Raw genomic sequence first — 13,186 nt, forward strand, 5'->3', positions numbered from 1 at the left:
GGCCCTTCAGGAAAGGCTAGGTTTGAATTTGAAGCTAACTAACTTGTCTGTTGGGGTGAAATCAGAGTCTCGGCTGGAAATATTTTTCCACACCTCTTGGCTTTGAGAAAAATGCAAAGTCAACTCTGAATCAAACTTTGTGGCTTTGGTCCTCTGAAATGAATGCAGCTTTGAGTCACTCAGGGTATGCTGCAAATCACGCTTTCGTCTCTGCATTGAGGGCTGCTCTTAAAAAAACCCATTACAGATAAACCCATTTTTGTCTGCAGCCCGCTGTGCCCAGCACTCAAGCTAATGAGCATAGTAACCGTTTCTGAATTCAGCAGGTGGTTTGGGACTTTTGACTTGCTTGGAGCAGGAGCTGGAAGCTGGACGCTGCAACGGCTTAACACAGACTGGACTAGAGCAAGAGAGATTAGTCACGGGGCAAACAATCCCCGTTCTGCAACAAGAGAAAGCGAACAGAAAATGCAAAGACAAACCATTCCTTGAAACTAGTAGGACCAGGCTGCATTGCACAGGCAGTGACACACAGCAAAGGTGACAAAGCCGCCTCTTCTTGGCACCGCAGAGTCCCCAAACTCCGATCTCTCAAGCACATGTCCATGAGATTCACTTGTGCAAATGTGCTCATCACTAGACTCCAACTCCATTTAACAGACACGATTATCTCTCTGAAAAAGCCTGACAAACTGCTGTTTGAAGCCCATAAGCAAATGTGCCAGCAGTAAAAACACAGGCTTTGTGCTGCTCCTTGCGTTTCCCAGTTGGAAAGAACACAAACCTGGCAACGAAGTCCTGCAAAATCCCTACGGTCTGTTAAGAGCCACTGTATGTCTACGTACAGTGGATGTACATACGCATACTTTTATACAGACATATAATATGTGCACAGACGTGCATACACATACATGACTCGTTTTTCTGCACAATTCTTTCCTGTTAGGTTCAAAGAGACCCCCAATGATATCAGAAGGAACATACACATTGACTTGGAAGTTACATCGGGTGCTCAATGAAGATGGAAGAGCTTTTCTTAGCATCACGTACCGCAAACAGCCCCTGACCCGCACTCTTCCCGGGGAGCTGGTGCTGGGTCAGGCGGGTTCGCTCTCCCCCTTCCTGCCACGTTTGCTCCATCGCCTTGATCTGTGCTGCTGTGGCAGTGTGCAGGACATGCATCTGAGATAAGGAGTGTGGTGGGCTCTGAAATGGGCTGTTCCTGGGGCCCTGAGCCCCCTCGGTATGAACAGCCCTTTCCCTGTTCCCTCAGAGAACACCCTTCCTTCCTTCCTTCCTTCCTTCCTTCCTTCCTTCCTTCCTTCCTTCCTTCCTTCCTTCCTCCCTTCCTCCCTTCCTCCCTTCCTCCCTTCCTCCCTTCCTCCCTTCCTCCCTTCCTCCCTTCCTCCCTCCCTTCCTCCCTTTCTTTCTTCTTCTTCTTCTTCTTCTTCTTCTTCTTCTTCTTCTTCTTCTTCTTCTTCTTCTTCTTCTTCTTCTTCTTCTTCTTCTTCTTCTTCTTCTTCTTCTTCTTCTTCTTCTTCTTCTTCTTCTTCTTCTTCTTTCCAAGTAAAATGTCTGAGGAATGACTCCTGGCTCAGCAAAGGCCAATGATGCAAACTGTGAGCCATCGAAAGGTGTTTTCCAAAGCTGTAAAAGTACAGCCTGCAGAGCAAAGAGGGGTTAATGAAAGCACGCGTGTGCCCGTTACCTGTGGGACTGCCTTTATGAGATACACAAGCAAATGGAAAGTACATGGTATTTCCAGAAAGCATTCTGTCGATCCTCTTTCAGACACGGATATAGAGATACATTGCTTGGAAGCGAGGAGCCGTGGTGCCAAGCAGACAGAAAAAGGCGGTAGTGCTCTGCTCCTGCTAGAAACAGTCTCCTGGCTTCTCCTGAGCTGCCAGCCGCTGCTCCTAAGGCAGCACCTTCTCCTTGGGAGCAGCTGCTTCTCCTGCTCTCCCTGAGCTGTGAGATCAAAGGGCTGTCTAAGCCCAGGTCCCGTGTGGTATTGAGAAGCAAGGTTTTCCCCATCGGAAGAGTCCCTGAATCCTTACATCCAGGCTGAGCACAGCCATGATCCTGAAAAGCGATGGCATGCTGCAGTTCAAAATACAAAAGGTGTCAGCCTGGGACAGGTCCGGACTGCACCCAACTTTGAAGACAGTACATGAGCAGAAATGCATTTCTTAGGTAAAAAAAAAAAAATAAAATTAAGAAAACTCCTTATGACTGCAGGTTTTAGAAGATGGAGTGTCTGAGTTTTAATTTTCACATGGTTATTCTTACGATTTCCTTTCCCCCAACTATATTCATATTTATGACACTTGCAATTTCTAACAAGTCCACGGACATTTTTTGCAAGCCTGATGCTGTTTCTCATCTGGTTGATCTGAAGAGCCGGGTCCTTTGGGACCACCGCCTCAGCCGGAGGAGTCGCTGGCTGAAGAACCAGGGAGGCGACCTGAAGAGTTGAGGGTTTCCCATCCGGTCCAAATTTCTCTTCCATTTCCCTTGAAGTCCTCTTCCCTGCCTTTAGCTCGCTTATTTACACATCTGCTCTCTATAATATTTCACGGGGTCACAACAGAGGAGTTGTCCACTGCTATTTTAACTATTTTTAACGGAATCCAGCCCGGCACAATACTTGGCTGCTATCCCAACATGTATCCGTGCCATAAAAGCTGAGGCTAAAGTGGGATGAGAAGTGGTACATCCCTTTAACTCTTTGGTACTTCCATTCATGAGGTGGTTTAAAGGTCAAGATCCCCTTTGCGACCTTAATTAGGCTTCGCTTAAATTTTTTGCTTGCAATTCAAAAATTGAAGTTTTTTGCTTTCTTTTGAAGTTTGCAAATGTAAATGGAATCTGCAGCTTTTCCCGCACAGAAGTAACACCATGACACGAAAACATTTTACAGTTTCATGTAAAAATGGCCTTGATCTGAACAAGAATTCAACATTATGAAAGTTAGCATAAGCAAGCATTAATTTTAATACTGAAAGGGGAGGAAAAAAAAAATCTCGTTTTTATCAATCAGTGTGAAACAGCCACTTTGAAAGAAACAAAGGAAAAAAAAAAAGAAAAAAGTGTCTGGGATGCAAAATGCCATGGAAAACATTGTGACTGTTTTGCTGGAGACCACTTCGCTAAAGTATTTATTTCTACATCATTCTTACTGCAAAGTCATTTAGCATTGCTTCTGCTAGTAAAATAAAATGCATGAATGCAGGACAAATGTGGCACACGGGGAGTTCAAGACACCGCAAGATAAAAATAAAGCTGGTGAGCAAAGCAGTAAAATGGTAAAAGGAAAATTAACTTGATTTGAGGAGCGTTTGGAAATGCTCACCATCCCCAACTCTCCACGTTACATACAGAGAAGCACAACAGCGGTTCTGCAGCGTATTCTAGAGAAGAAAACATTAATGGTTGATAACGATGGAAAAGGCTTTGCACTGAAGCTCGGCAGTTTTGTGATTTTCCTGATGCAGGGCAGGCTTGATCTTTGGAGCAAGGCACGGTGTGTGACCAAAAGAGCAGTGACAAGATGTGATGCCTGGTGATGCCTCATGTTAATTCCTTTGCCACGGGAGCTGTGAGATCGTTGACCTTAAAAATCCCGTAATACCACTTAATTCTGCACTTTCCCTCATGCTGCGTATTTGCAGCAGGATATTAGTAATCCCAGTTAAGGCAGGCAAATGCTTTCTGCCATTGACGAGCTAAACTCCAAGTGCTAAGATAGGAAAACAAATAGCATCCAAAGCACTAAATCTGGATAGGTTTTGAGATAAGAGCTGCTAAAAACCCTGTTAAAACTGAAGCCAGGGAGAATAAGCTGAGAAAGGGTAATTAAACTTCACTCTTGGCTTGTTTGCGCTATCTGGTCGTTCAAAATTGCCTGAAAAATTGCCACTGTATGATTAACTGGGAGATAACAGGGTGTATCGCATGCTCCGGCTCCCACCAGAGGCTCCACAGTTTTATCAAGGTGCCAGTAGTTAGTGCTAAACTTTATTAAGCATGAAAGAAAAAAAAATAAAAAATCCATAATTTGAATTTTTAATGTTCTAAGTTAGTCTTTAAAAAAACATTTCTAGAGTAGATAGGGATTCCACCCAGCAACCTAGGAGGGGATACTAGAATGACTATCGACGCTGCTTTCCCAGGCTGTGGTTTGTGGTAAAGGAAACAATTTTCAATTCTCCATCTTTCACTACTGGCAACTCTGACTGCGAAATAAAGACACCGCTTCGTTATTGTTAATGCCTTTATGAAAGGCTGATTTGGGTTTGGAATTGCTCTAAAGTCTACTAAAATGATTAAATTGTTTAAAAATTACTGACCTAGTTCATTCAGATAGCTGTAGGGTCTCCAGTCTGCAGTTTCTCTGTCAAGGATTTTGTTACTGAGCTGTTCAAAAAGTATGATAATGGGTTAATGCTGGAATAAACAGACAGTTCCCACCCAAGACTTCATCCCAATGATGTCAGAAATAAAAAAATGGGAGATGACTGTTACCTTGGCCTCACCATTTCAGTTCTTTATCTGTATGAATCTGACAGTTGTTCACTAGCATTAGGGAAAATCACAAAGGAGAGTCACTTCACCGAGCAATGAACACAAGCATGCTGGAAAATACGGGATTTCCTCGAGTAACCAGTAATCGCGACGCGAATGCCTGTGCACATGGAGTGACATACGCTGGCAGTTGCAAAATAACTAATGAAGATGGATGGATCAAAACCACCTACGTAAGCATGCAGACAGGAGCTGTTTGGAACAAAGAGGGGGTCGCTAATACATCTGCACATTTAGTTAGATGTAACGGCTGCAAGATTTCTCTCAATTCAAGGAAAATAACATTGGCAATAACAAAGCAAAAAGCCCGTGCAGATCTGCCAGCAAAAGCGGAGAGGAGGCCGGGGCTGCCATCCAGATGCTACTGTTGGAAAAACTGGGATGCTCCGTGTGCCCGGGGCGCAGCCGGCTCCTGTGCCAGTGCGGCCGGAGAGGGGTGGTATCATCTGGAGAAGGCTGCTGTTGTATCAAGCACACGTGTCAATCTGCTCTGGATTTTTCTGCCTTTTTTTTTTTTCTGCCATTTGTAGAAGTCTCACTCCAGCTAGGTAATGCTTAAGTGCATGGTGATCGGGTGAGCCCCAGCAAGGAGGGTCTGTGAATCACTGTGGCTGCTAAAGCTGCTGAGTTTCCCGCCTCAACGTTTTCCCTTTGAAAGCCACACCGGCTGAAACTACAGCTGGTCCTGAGGAAGTTGTTGAAGAATTAAAGTTAGGAAGCCATCGTTGCTCTCCTGTATCTGCTTCCAAACTGAAAAGCCTCCTGCCTCTGTTTCAGAGGGTTCAGCTCTGCGATTTTACTGTATTTACCAGAAAATGCTTAACAATAAAGGAGGTTAAAATTGAAATAAAGTATTCAAAACTACCACAACATTTCATTTTCCCTGATCTCATTAATTTTTGTTTAGCTTTCATAATGGGTTTTAAGATCTGGAACAAAAAACCCCCCCACTGATGCTTTGGAGTCTATTGGGATATGAAATCCCAGCTGGTACCCAGCACCCACAGCCAGACCCCAGAGGTGTTCTCGCCCACCTTCCCAGCCCTGTCGTACGGCCGTCAGTCCCCCAGCCACCCCACTTCAGGGTGCAGCAGCCCCGCGCTGTCCCTGCCTGCAGAGCTCCTGCTGCTCCCAGCCGCTGCGCACGGCTGTGCAGGAAGCCCAGGCTCCCCCCAACACTCCTGGGAAGAGCTGACGGTGCACGTGCCACCGCAGGGAAGGGGGGACGTGGCCCTCGGGACGTGTAGTCCGACGCGTCCCCTGGGTGTGTGGTCACAGAGACCTTTACGTTGTGCTATCGGGAGGTGCACTGCGCAGGGTGCTCTGCAAAGAGACCCACTGGAGCAAACCCCGTTTTGGGGAGATTTCCTTAAAGGAATCACAGCCAGATGGGGAGGGACAAAAGGGCAGTCCCATGTAGCAGTCGGGGACGTTGCTCTGTGCCATGTCATGCAGACACAATCTCGGGGCAGAGCAGTCACCAAGCAAAACAGGTTAGCGGGTCGAGTCTGCTGCAAGGAGCACACCTCGACCTGCAAGGAATAACCATGTCATGGGAGGTGGAGAAACACAGCAGGACGGAGAAATGCTGGACCAAGAGAGGGGAGGAGGGGCTGGGGCTGGGGAGCCACGCAGCTCCTCCGCCCCTTGGTTTAGGAGGTGACCACAATGGGGAGGGTTTAGGGTCAGGAAATCTCCTCTGGCAAAAGCTCCTCTATAAATAGGGCAACGGGGGCCAGCAGGATCGTCCCAGGCAGACGTTCTGCCAGCGTCCCCAAAGCCGGGTCACTGAGCATAGAGCTGCAGAGCTCTGCAGCCTCCCCCTTATCTCTGGGGAAAGCATCTGCAAACACTCCTCTCTACCAGGAGCACCACGTTTCGTACAACTACACTATATATTACAAACTGCACATCGACATTTAGAAGCTTTTATCTGATTGCAGAAACTAGGTTTCATTTGGGTGAAGATTTGTAACAACCAGAGGCAAACCCTTGCCCTCATTGACTGAATCCTGCTGATTGAATCCCATTGCTTCAGGATGCAGAAAGTGGTCTGGCGTGGTTTTTACACCAAATGTAATCTGCCCTGGCTTAAACAGACACAGGAGAAACCACGGTGCAAGGACTGCACAGAGACACAGGAGACAGCACAGGTAGACAAGGCTGTGTATGCACACACACACGCGTGCACGCACACAAAATGTTGGGTCTCTCTGCAAGCAACTGCACAGTATTTTTAGAGCTATTCAGCTGCAGCTTTTACACCAATAGGTTTCATCAGTTGCAAAGCACAGAATTGTGCTCCAAATGGGCTCACCTCCAGCCTGGAAGAAAAGAGTCAAGAGACACAAGAGCATGAAGACACCCACCACACACACACACACACACACAGAGATATATATATGCATATGTGTGTATCTATATGTATGTAAGCACACAGGCACACACACCCACACAAAGACAGATGAATGCCAGCACACTCAAAGGAGCCCATTTCAAATCCATCTGAAAGCCAGGCTCTGGTTGAAAGAGCCCCTGTTGCTGAGCCACCAGCACTGACCTTGAAAGAGGCATTAATTCAGGGCGGTCCTGTGCCCTGCGCTGCGCAGGAGGCCAAGCCAGATGATCACGACAGTCCCTGTGGCCCTACAGTCCATGAATCTCACGTCAGACGGCACCAGCAGCGCCGTGATAGCTACAGCTAGTGCCTCGTCCTGTTCCTCCTCATTTCCTGTCTCTCTGTATTCCCACTAAGGTACCATGTGTCATCAGCTCATTAGGCACCTTTGCACCGGCCACTCTCCTCAAGGACATGCCCAGAGCAGAGAGAAAGTCGATAAAGCTGGTTGCCTGCAATATTTCTAGAGCAATCATTGCTCGAGAGCAGTGGCTGTGACTGCACATCCTTGCTCCCGGCACGGGCTGTGCATCTGGCGTCTCCCCGTTGACAACACAGGAGTCATTTCTTTATCATGCAGCAGCTCCTCGTACTCCCCCAAAACCGGGAACATAAACACTGACAGCAAATACGCGGTACGGATGGATGGGGCAGTCAGAGCAAACGAGCAAGGCGATGAAAAGCAGATTGTTTTGTAATGTGGTCACAGAGGAAGGAAGCCGACGGTGCGGCCCTACGCTCGGCCCGTGTAAATCAGCGCAGCCCCACTAACGGCACTGCCAGCTCCCATCAGCGGAGCCCACGGCTTTTTTCTGCATTTCCAAACTTGCAGCAATAACGTGAACGCTGATTTTTCAATCCAGCTGTACCACTTAGATTGCATTTATTAAAGTCTTTGAGTTTCTATTAAAAGCCATGTTTTTGCAGGATTTATAAATCAGCTCACAAACCTAAAATTTGGCATGAAGAGCTACGGGCTAGAATTGATTTTTTTTAATGAAATGATTTGGGGACATTTCTAAGTTTTTCAGAATGCAGTAATTATGAAGAAATGTGATTATAGCTGTCTCTTTGTGCTACTATCATTTCTTAACACACTATAATTTGTTAACTTTTTTTTTTTTTTTAAAGATAGAAGATACTTCAATTTTTAGTGTGAAGCAAAATTGCTTTTCTGGAGGAAAAATGACTTCATAGTAAATTTATCCACTAAAAAGCCTAGCTTGTAATTTTAGCAGTTTGGTTAAAACTACCTTGTATCTGGCAACTTTTCCTTTAAGATCAAGATACTAGCACGAGTAAAGCAAAGTCTTTATCCACCTGTCTGAGATAGCTGGATAGATCCCAGTGGCAAGTCGATCACCAACATGCCAGCTGCCAATGCTCAGATTTTCTAAGAAGTCCAAGGTGATCAGGCAAAGGAGTGCTGGCAGGAACTCCCTCATACCTTTATCCTCCAGGAGAGCAATCGATAAGATTTTTGCCATTAACTTCCCTGACTTCAGGTTTCCATGGTCCAAGCCCACGTTTCTCAGTTGTAGGTGGCCAACCCGAACACTCCGCAGTGATTCTATATTTGCAGTCTTCCTTTTCCTTGGGTAAGATTTAGTTAAAGCTCCTTTATTGATGCTTTCTGCGGTTGAATTCCTTTTTATTAGCTGGGTGACATCCCGTCAGACCGTTTCCAGTGCCCTCTGTTTTGCAGTTTCTAATTTTATGTGAAGTCTTTGGTAGAATTTAGAACTTCCTTTAATAGATGTGAATCTGCTGGCTTTAAAAATTCAGGACATCTAACAGCAATTGATTTTTATGATGTCTGTAGAAACCAGCAACACCTGGGCTCTAGCTGCGATGCTCTTCTCCTTTGGTAGGGAGTCAGGGTGGAATTAAGAGCTCTGCAAAAGCACAGGGTGAGAATCTTCCATTTGCCCGGGACTTACCACTGCGGCAGCCTCATGCTCTATACGGGGTATTTTTCATGCACTTTTGCAGCCTTTGGTAAAAGTGAGATATATTCCTACATTCACGCACAATTCAAAACCTCAAATACAGAGCTGGCAGTGAAGTACTGAGAGCAGTTCTGTGAACGGTCCCACTGAACTCCCTCTGAGCAAAATAGGTCCTCAGCGTCTGAAAATCTGGTCTCTAACTCAAGCCATGAGAGCTCAGATGTGAAGACAGGGGCACGGAGCTAAGTGTGTATCTCTATTTATCTGCTTTGGAGAAGTTCGGTGCAGTAATTCTGTGGCACAATTTCCCTTGAGTTCATGTACGACGCTCCTTGGTAACTTGCAGCATCGTTATTATTTGCTGCTGCGAGTGTCATAAGAACAAAGGCCAAACCTACTTGTAGGACCTAATAGGCCAAGGTCAAATTTTGGCTTCACTTTAACAGTAAAATATCTATCGACATCAATGGGGCTGGCATTTCAGCCAAGCTGGCTTTGCAAGCTCACTCACATGGGAAGAGCATTTACTTGTGCTGGTAGTTAAAAACTTGCACTGAGATGCAGGAGCCTCTCTCTGCCTCCTCCTCAACCCCAGAGATGCAGAGCCGGTCTCCTGGAGCTTGCGGAGAGACACGGCTCAGCCCTACCAAGTCCTGCCGGCCGCTGGAGCAGGCTCTAGGGCCACAGCTTTGGTTGCTGAGTCCCTGAATCCAGCCACCTTTACTGCAAACACCCGGGCACATAATCACTTAGATAGCTGATCAAGCTCCATTTTAACAGTAATCAGATTTCTTTGTCCCATTAGTCTTACTGGGAAGCTATTCCAAAATCGCACTGATCTGATGTTAGAAATCTAATTTCCAGCTTCGATGCATTCATGGCCAGTTCATCCTCATTTGTTCTTGTGCCAGCTCTGTCATCTAACTTAAATAGCTCTTCTCCCTCCTAATGTTTACCTCGTTGTACTCATAGATGGCAATCATACTCCCTCTCAGCATTCATTTTGCTAGATAAAAGAAGCCAAGCCTTTTTTTAGTCTCTTCTGTGCTCCCCCTTATCCTCCCACTTGCTTTTCTCTCCCTGTGTTCCAGTCTGAGCGCTCCGCTGGCACAGCTAACCAGGCCTGTGTACACCAGGAGGATTTTAATGCCTCCGCTCGTACTCGTCTCTCAGCAGCTTCAAAGTTTTTACCTTCAGGACGTGCGTAGGGTCCTGAGCAATGGCCAAATGTCTGTCTGGCAGAGGGGAACGAGGAGGTGAGATACCTCCCCCGGTCCTAGAAGAGATGCGGGAAGGCTTGGAAGTGCTCCCTCCCTGTGAAGACAGACCTGTCTCACAAACTGCGGTCCTGAGCGCAGCGCTGGACCTTTTCAGGTCCTTTCTGCTGTCAGCCCTCCCTGCCCACCTTGGTTCCCTAGTGAAGTACCCACTGCGTACGCTGAGGACAGCCGCAGGGTCAGTAAATGTGCTCAGCGCCCCGCAGCCAGACTGACCCTTGCTGAGCCCGTGCAGGGCTGGGGGAGGACGGGAGAACAGCAGGAAGGAAGAGAGACAGAATACACGTACGGTTGGGTGGGAGAAGAGAATAGGAAAACGGATGTGGGAGGAAACAGAGAAGATAATAGAGTGGAGAGAACACCAAGGGAAGAGGAGAGAAAAGGCAAAATAAGACATGAAAAGAGAAGGGGACAAGAGAGGCAGGGGGAGCGCAGGGGAGAGCAAGCCTTCTCAAACTGGAGCAGGGCTGCATCTCCCTCTTGCCGTCTCTTTGTACCTTTGCCCAAGCTGTGTCTCTCAAAGAGGGATAGAGGAATGGCTCCAGTCCATGGCCTCAAGGCACGATCCCCTTTGAGCACAGGGAGGATAATACAGCCAGGGCTCTGGCTCAGCGGTTCAGAGACTCCTCTGCCATTTTTTTTTCATTTTGCATCTGCGCTGGTTCCTTGTGACCCCAGCTGGCACTATAAAGAAATGAATCCTCCAAGTACAACTTGTGCACATTTCCCCGCAGAAAGTGGGAATGGCACCAGACAAACCGATTTGGAAATGAACCTCGTTAAGGCAGCCATTAGGGGCTTTATATGCTCTTTTGTGTTACTTGGCTAGAGAACTGCATAGACAGAAGAAGCATATTTTTGGCCATCCTCAGTTATTCAGTACTGCAAAGCATTCTCATGAATAAGTAAGATGGAGGGAGATCTAAAGGAAATATCAGGCCACATATTTTGATAAGTGTTCTGAAAACACCAGATCCGGTGCTTTTTTCTTTTTTAAATATCAGGACAACCTGCTGACCGACTACTGATAGCCAGTACTATGGGAGGGTGAGCAGCTTCCAGGCTAGTCCAAACACATCGCTTGGGTTTTAAACCTTTTTTGCAGCTTAATATTTGAAGTAGCTCTGGGACAAGATGGCACTGCAGGCTGGGAAACCAGGATAGGTGCTTGCTTTGACCTTTTCTGAATTAATTTAAATTACTGCAACAGGATCAGACCCACACCCATGGTGTTCATCCTAAATTTGACATTATGAGCGTTTGCACTTTCAATTTAGGGAGCAAAACTGCATGATGCAAGGGGATTGTCTACATGGGAAAACATATTTACACATCTGTCTAAACTTTTCTCTGAGAAATCTCTGGAGCCAGCCTTTTTACTACATTTTAATGAGATTTTTCTTTTAATAACCAAGAAATGACTTACAGGAGCGCATGTAGAAACATTTTTGCATACCCTGTCTCATACAATAGTGTCTTTTTTGCATTAATCTTGTTCTCACAGCTTTCCAGTTAGCAGAGCTACATTTGGATTAAGGTGACAGAGCCTGCAATTACCTTCATTTTTAAAGCTGACAACCTTGACGAAATCAATTGCATTTCCTTTTTCCTCTGCTCCCTACCCTTTGCCCCACCTTGGCTTATCAAGGCTCTAAAGGAAGAGCTGTCTTACCATTTACCATATCTAAATCTATTCCTAAAGTGGTGAACTGAGTAATAGTGTTACCCCTGAATAGTCCCAGGGAATCAATAGCAACATGTGATAAGTAAGGTACTGCTGGATGTTCGAAGAATACGGTCTGAATAGCTCTGCTGGAGAGCCATAAGTAACAGCAGAGCTCTCAGAATGCCCCTGGATGAGAACAGTGCTCAGAAGCACCCTAGAAACATTCTTGCATCTATCCGCTTGTCTGTGTCAGCAGGAAATTTGTGCGTCTGCTGATCTGGGAAACGATGATATAGCAAAGTTAGATTACTGACTTAATGCTTCATTGATTTACTTGTGTTATATTAATGGAGAATTACAATTATGTAGTTATTTATCTTTCCTGAGAAGCAAACATACCTTACAGTTGCTAAGACACCAAGCCTTACTGACCCAGACAGGCACGTGCTGAAACTCCAGTTACCGCGCGCAGAGATTATGAAGATACACGCAGGGCAAAGCAACCTTCCTGTGCCAGAGCTACGACGTCAGGAACTGCTGCACTGGATTTTTAAATAACGCTGGCAGACAACAGGATCCAACAGGCATTGCTTTGGTTGATTTCCTTGAACTGATAAGAACATTGCTACAGCGGGGTGGGATAATATCTACCTTACTGGAGCTGTTTCCATCCAGATTACTGGTAAAGAAGCGTGAAGTCACACCACATGAGAGAGTGTGGTAGCTTGGATTGGAAAAACAATGTACACTGCCGCTACCTTGAGATATATCTGGGAAGAAAACAAGTCATCACAAAATACTTTGGAAGCCATAACGATTCTTAAGAAACTGAAAACATGCTAGAGACAATCTATTTAGCAAACTTTCTTAGAGTACTGGGTGTTATAAAACATCTGCAGATGAAATCTATCCTGCATTATCATGACGAGCAGCTCTTGACTATTAGCATTAAATACAAGATAAAAAAGCAAAACATTATATTAATACAGTGCTATCTTTCTGAAGATCTTAAAAAAAGTAATTTCTGACAGCCCAGCTGCTTTGCAGGTGAGGGAAGAAATGCAAAACTCAGGAAATCCACGATCTGCAACACGGCTTCTTCCTTAGTTTAAACACACGTAAGAGCTACCGATGAGAACAACCCTTGCAGTTATGAAACAATTAATTAAAACTTTTTTGTTACAGAAAAGGCAGTTGATGTTAGAAATCAAGGTGCTATAACGGTACCGAGGAGTCCGAAACATTTTACGTAGCTTTTAGTGCAAAGGCTCAGAAAGCAAGCGAGCTGCAGCACTGAAAGGCAAACTCG

At 45.8% G+C, this 13,186-nt stretch overlaps 1 protein-coding gene across 5 annotated transcripts in view; it reads right to left on the reverse strand.

Moving 5' to 3' along the window:
• Positions 1-13,186, reverse strand: part of MEGF11 (multiple EGF like domains 11) — a 283,185-nt gene that overhangs the window by 11,428 nt on the left and 258,571 nt on the right. Inside the window, exons 22-23 of one of the 5 annotated variants that reach the window (XM_054836548.1) lie at positions 12,529-12,647; positions 4,353-4,419 (exon numbers count right to left, since the gene is read on the reverse strand). The exons of the other annotated variants lie outside the window; for them this stretch is intronic. Of the exons in view, the coding sequence (XP_054692523.1) occupies positions 4,353-4,419; positions 12,529-12,647 (186 nt within the window). The remainder of the gene's footprint in view (positions 1-4,352; positions 4,420-12,528; positions 12,648-13,186) is intronic. 5 annotated transcript variants of the gene reach the window in all.

Source organism: Grus americana, chromosome 10 (assembly GCF_028858705.1).
Source record: "Grus americana isolate bGruAme1 chromosome 10, bGruAme1.mat, whole genome shotgun sequence".
NCBI classification, from domain to species: Eukaryota; Metazoa; Chordata; class Aves; order Gruiformes; family Gruidae; genus Grus; species Grus americana.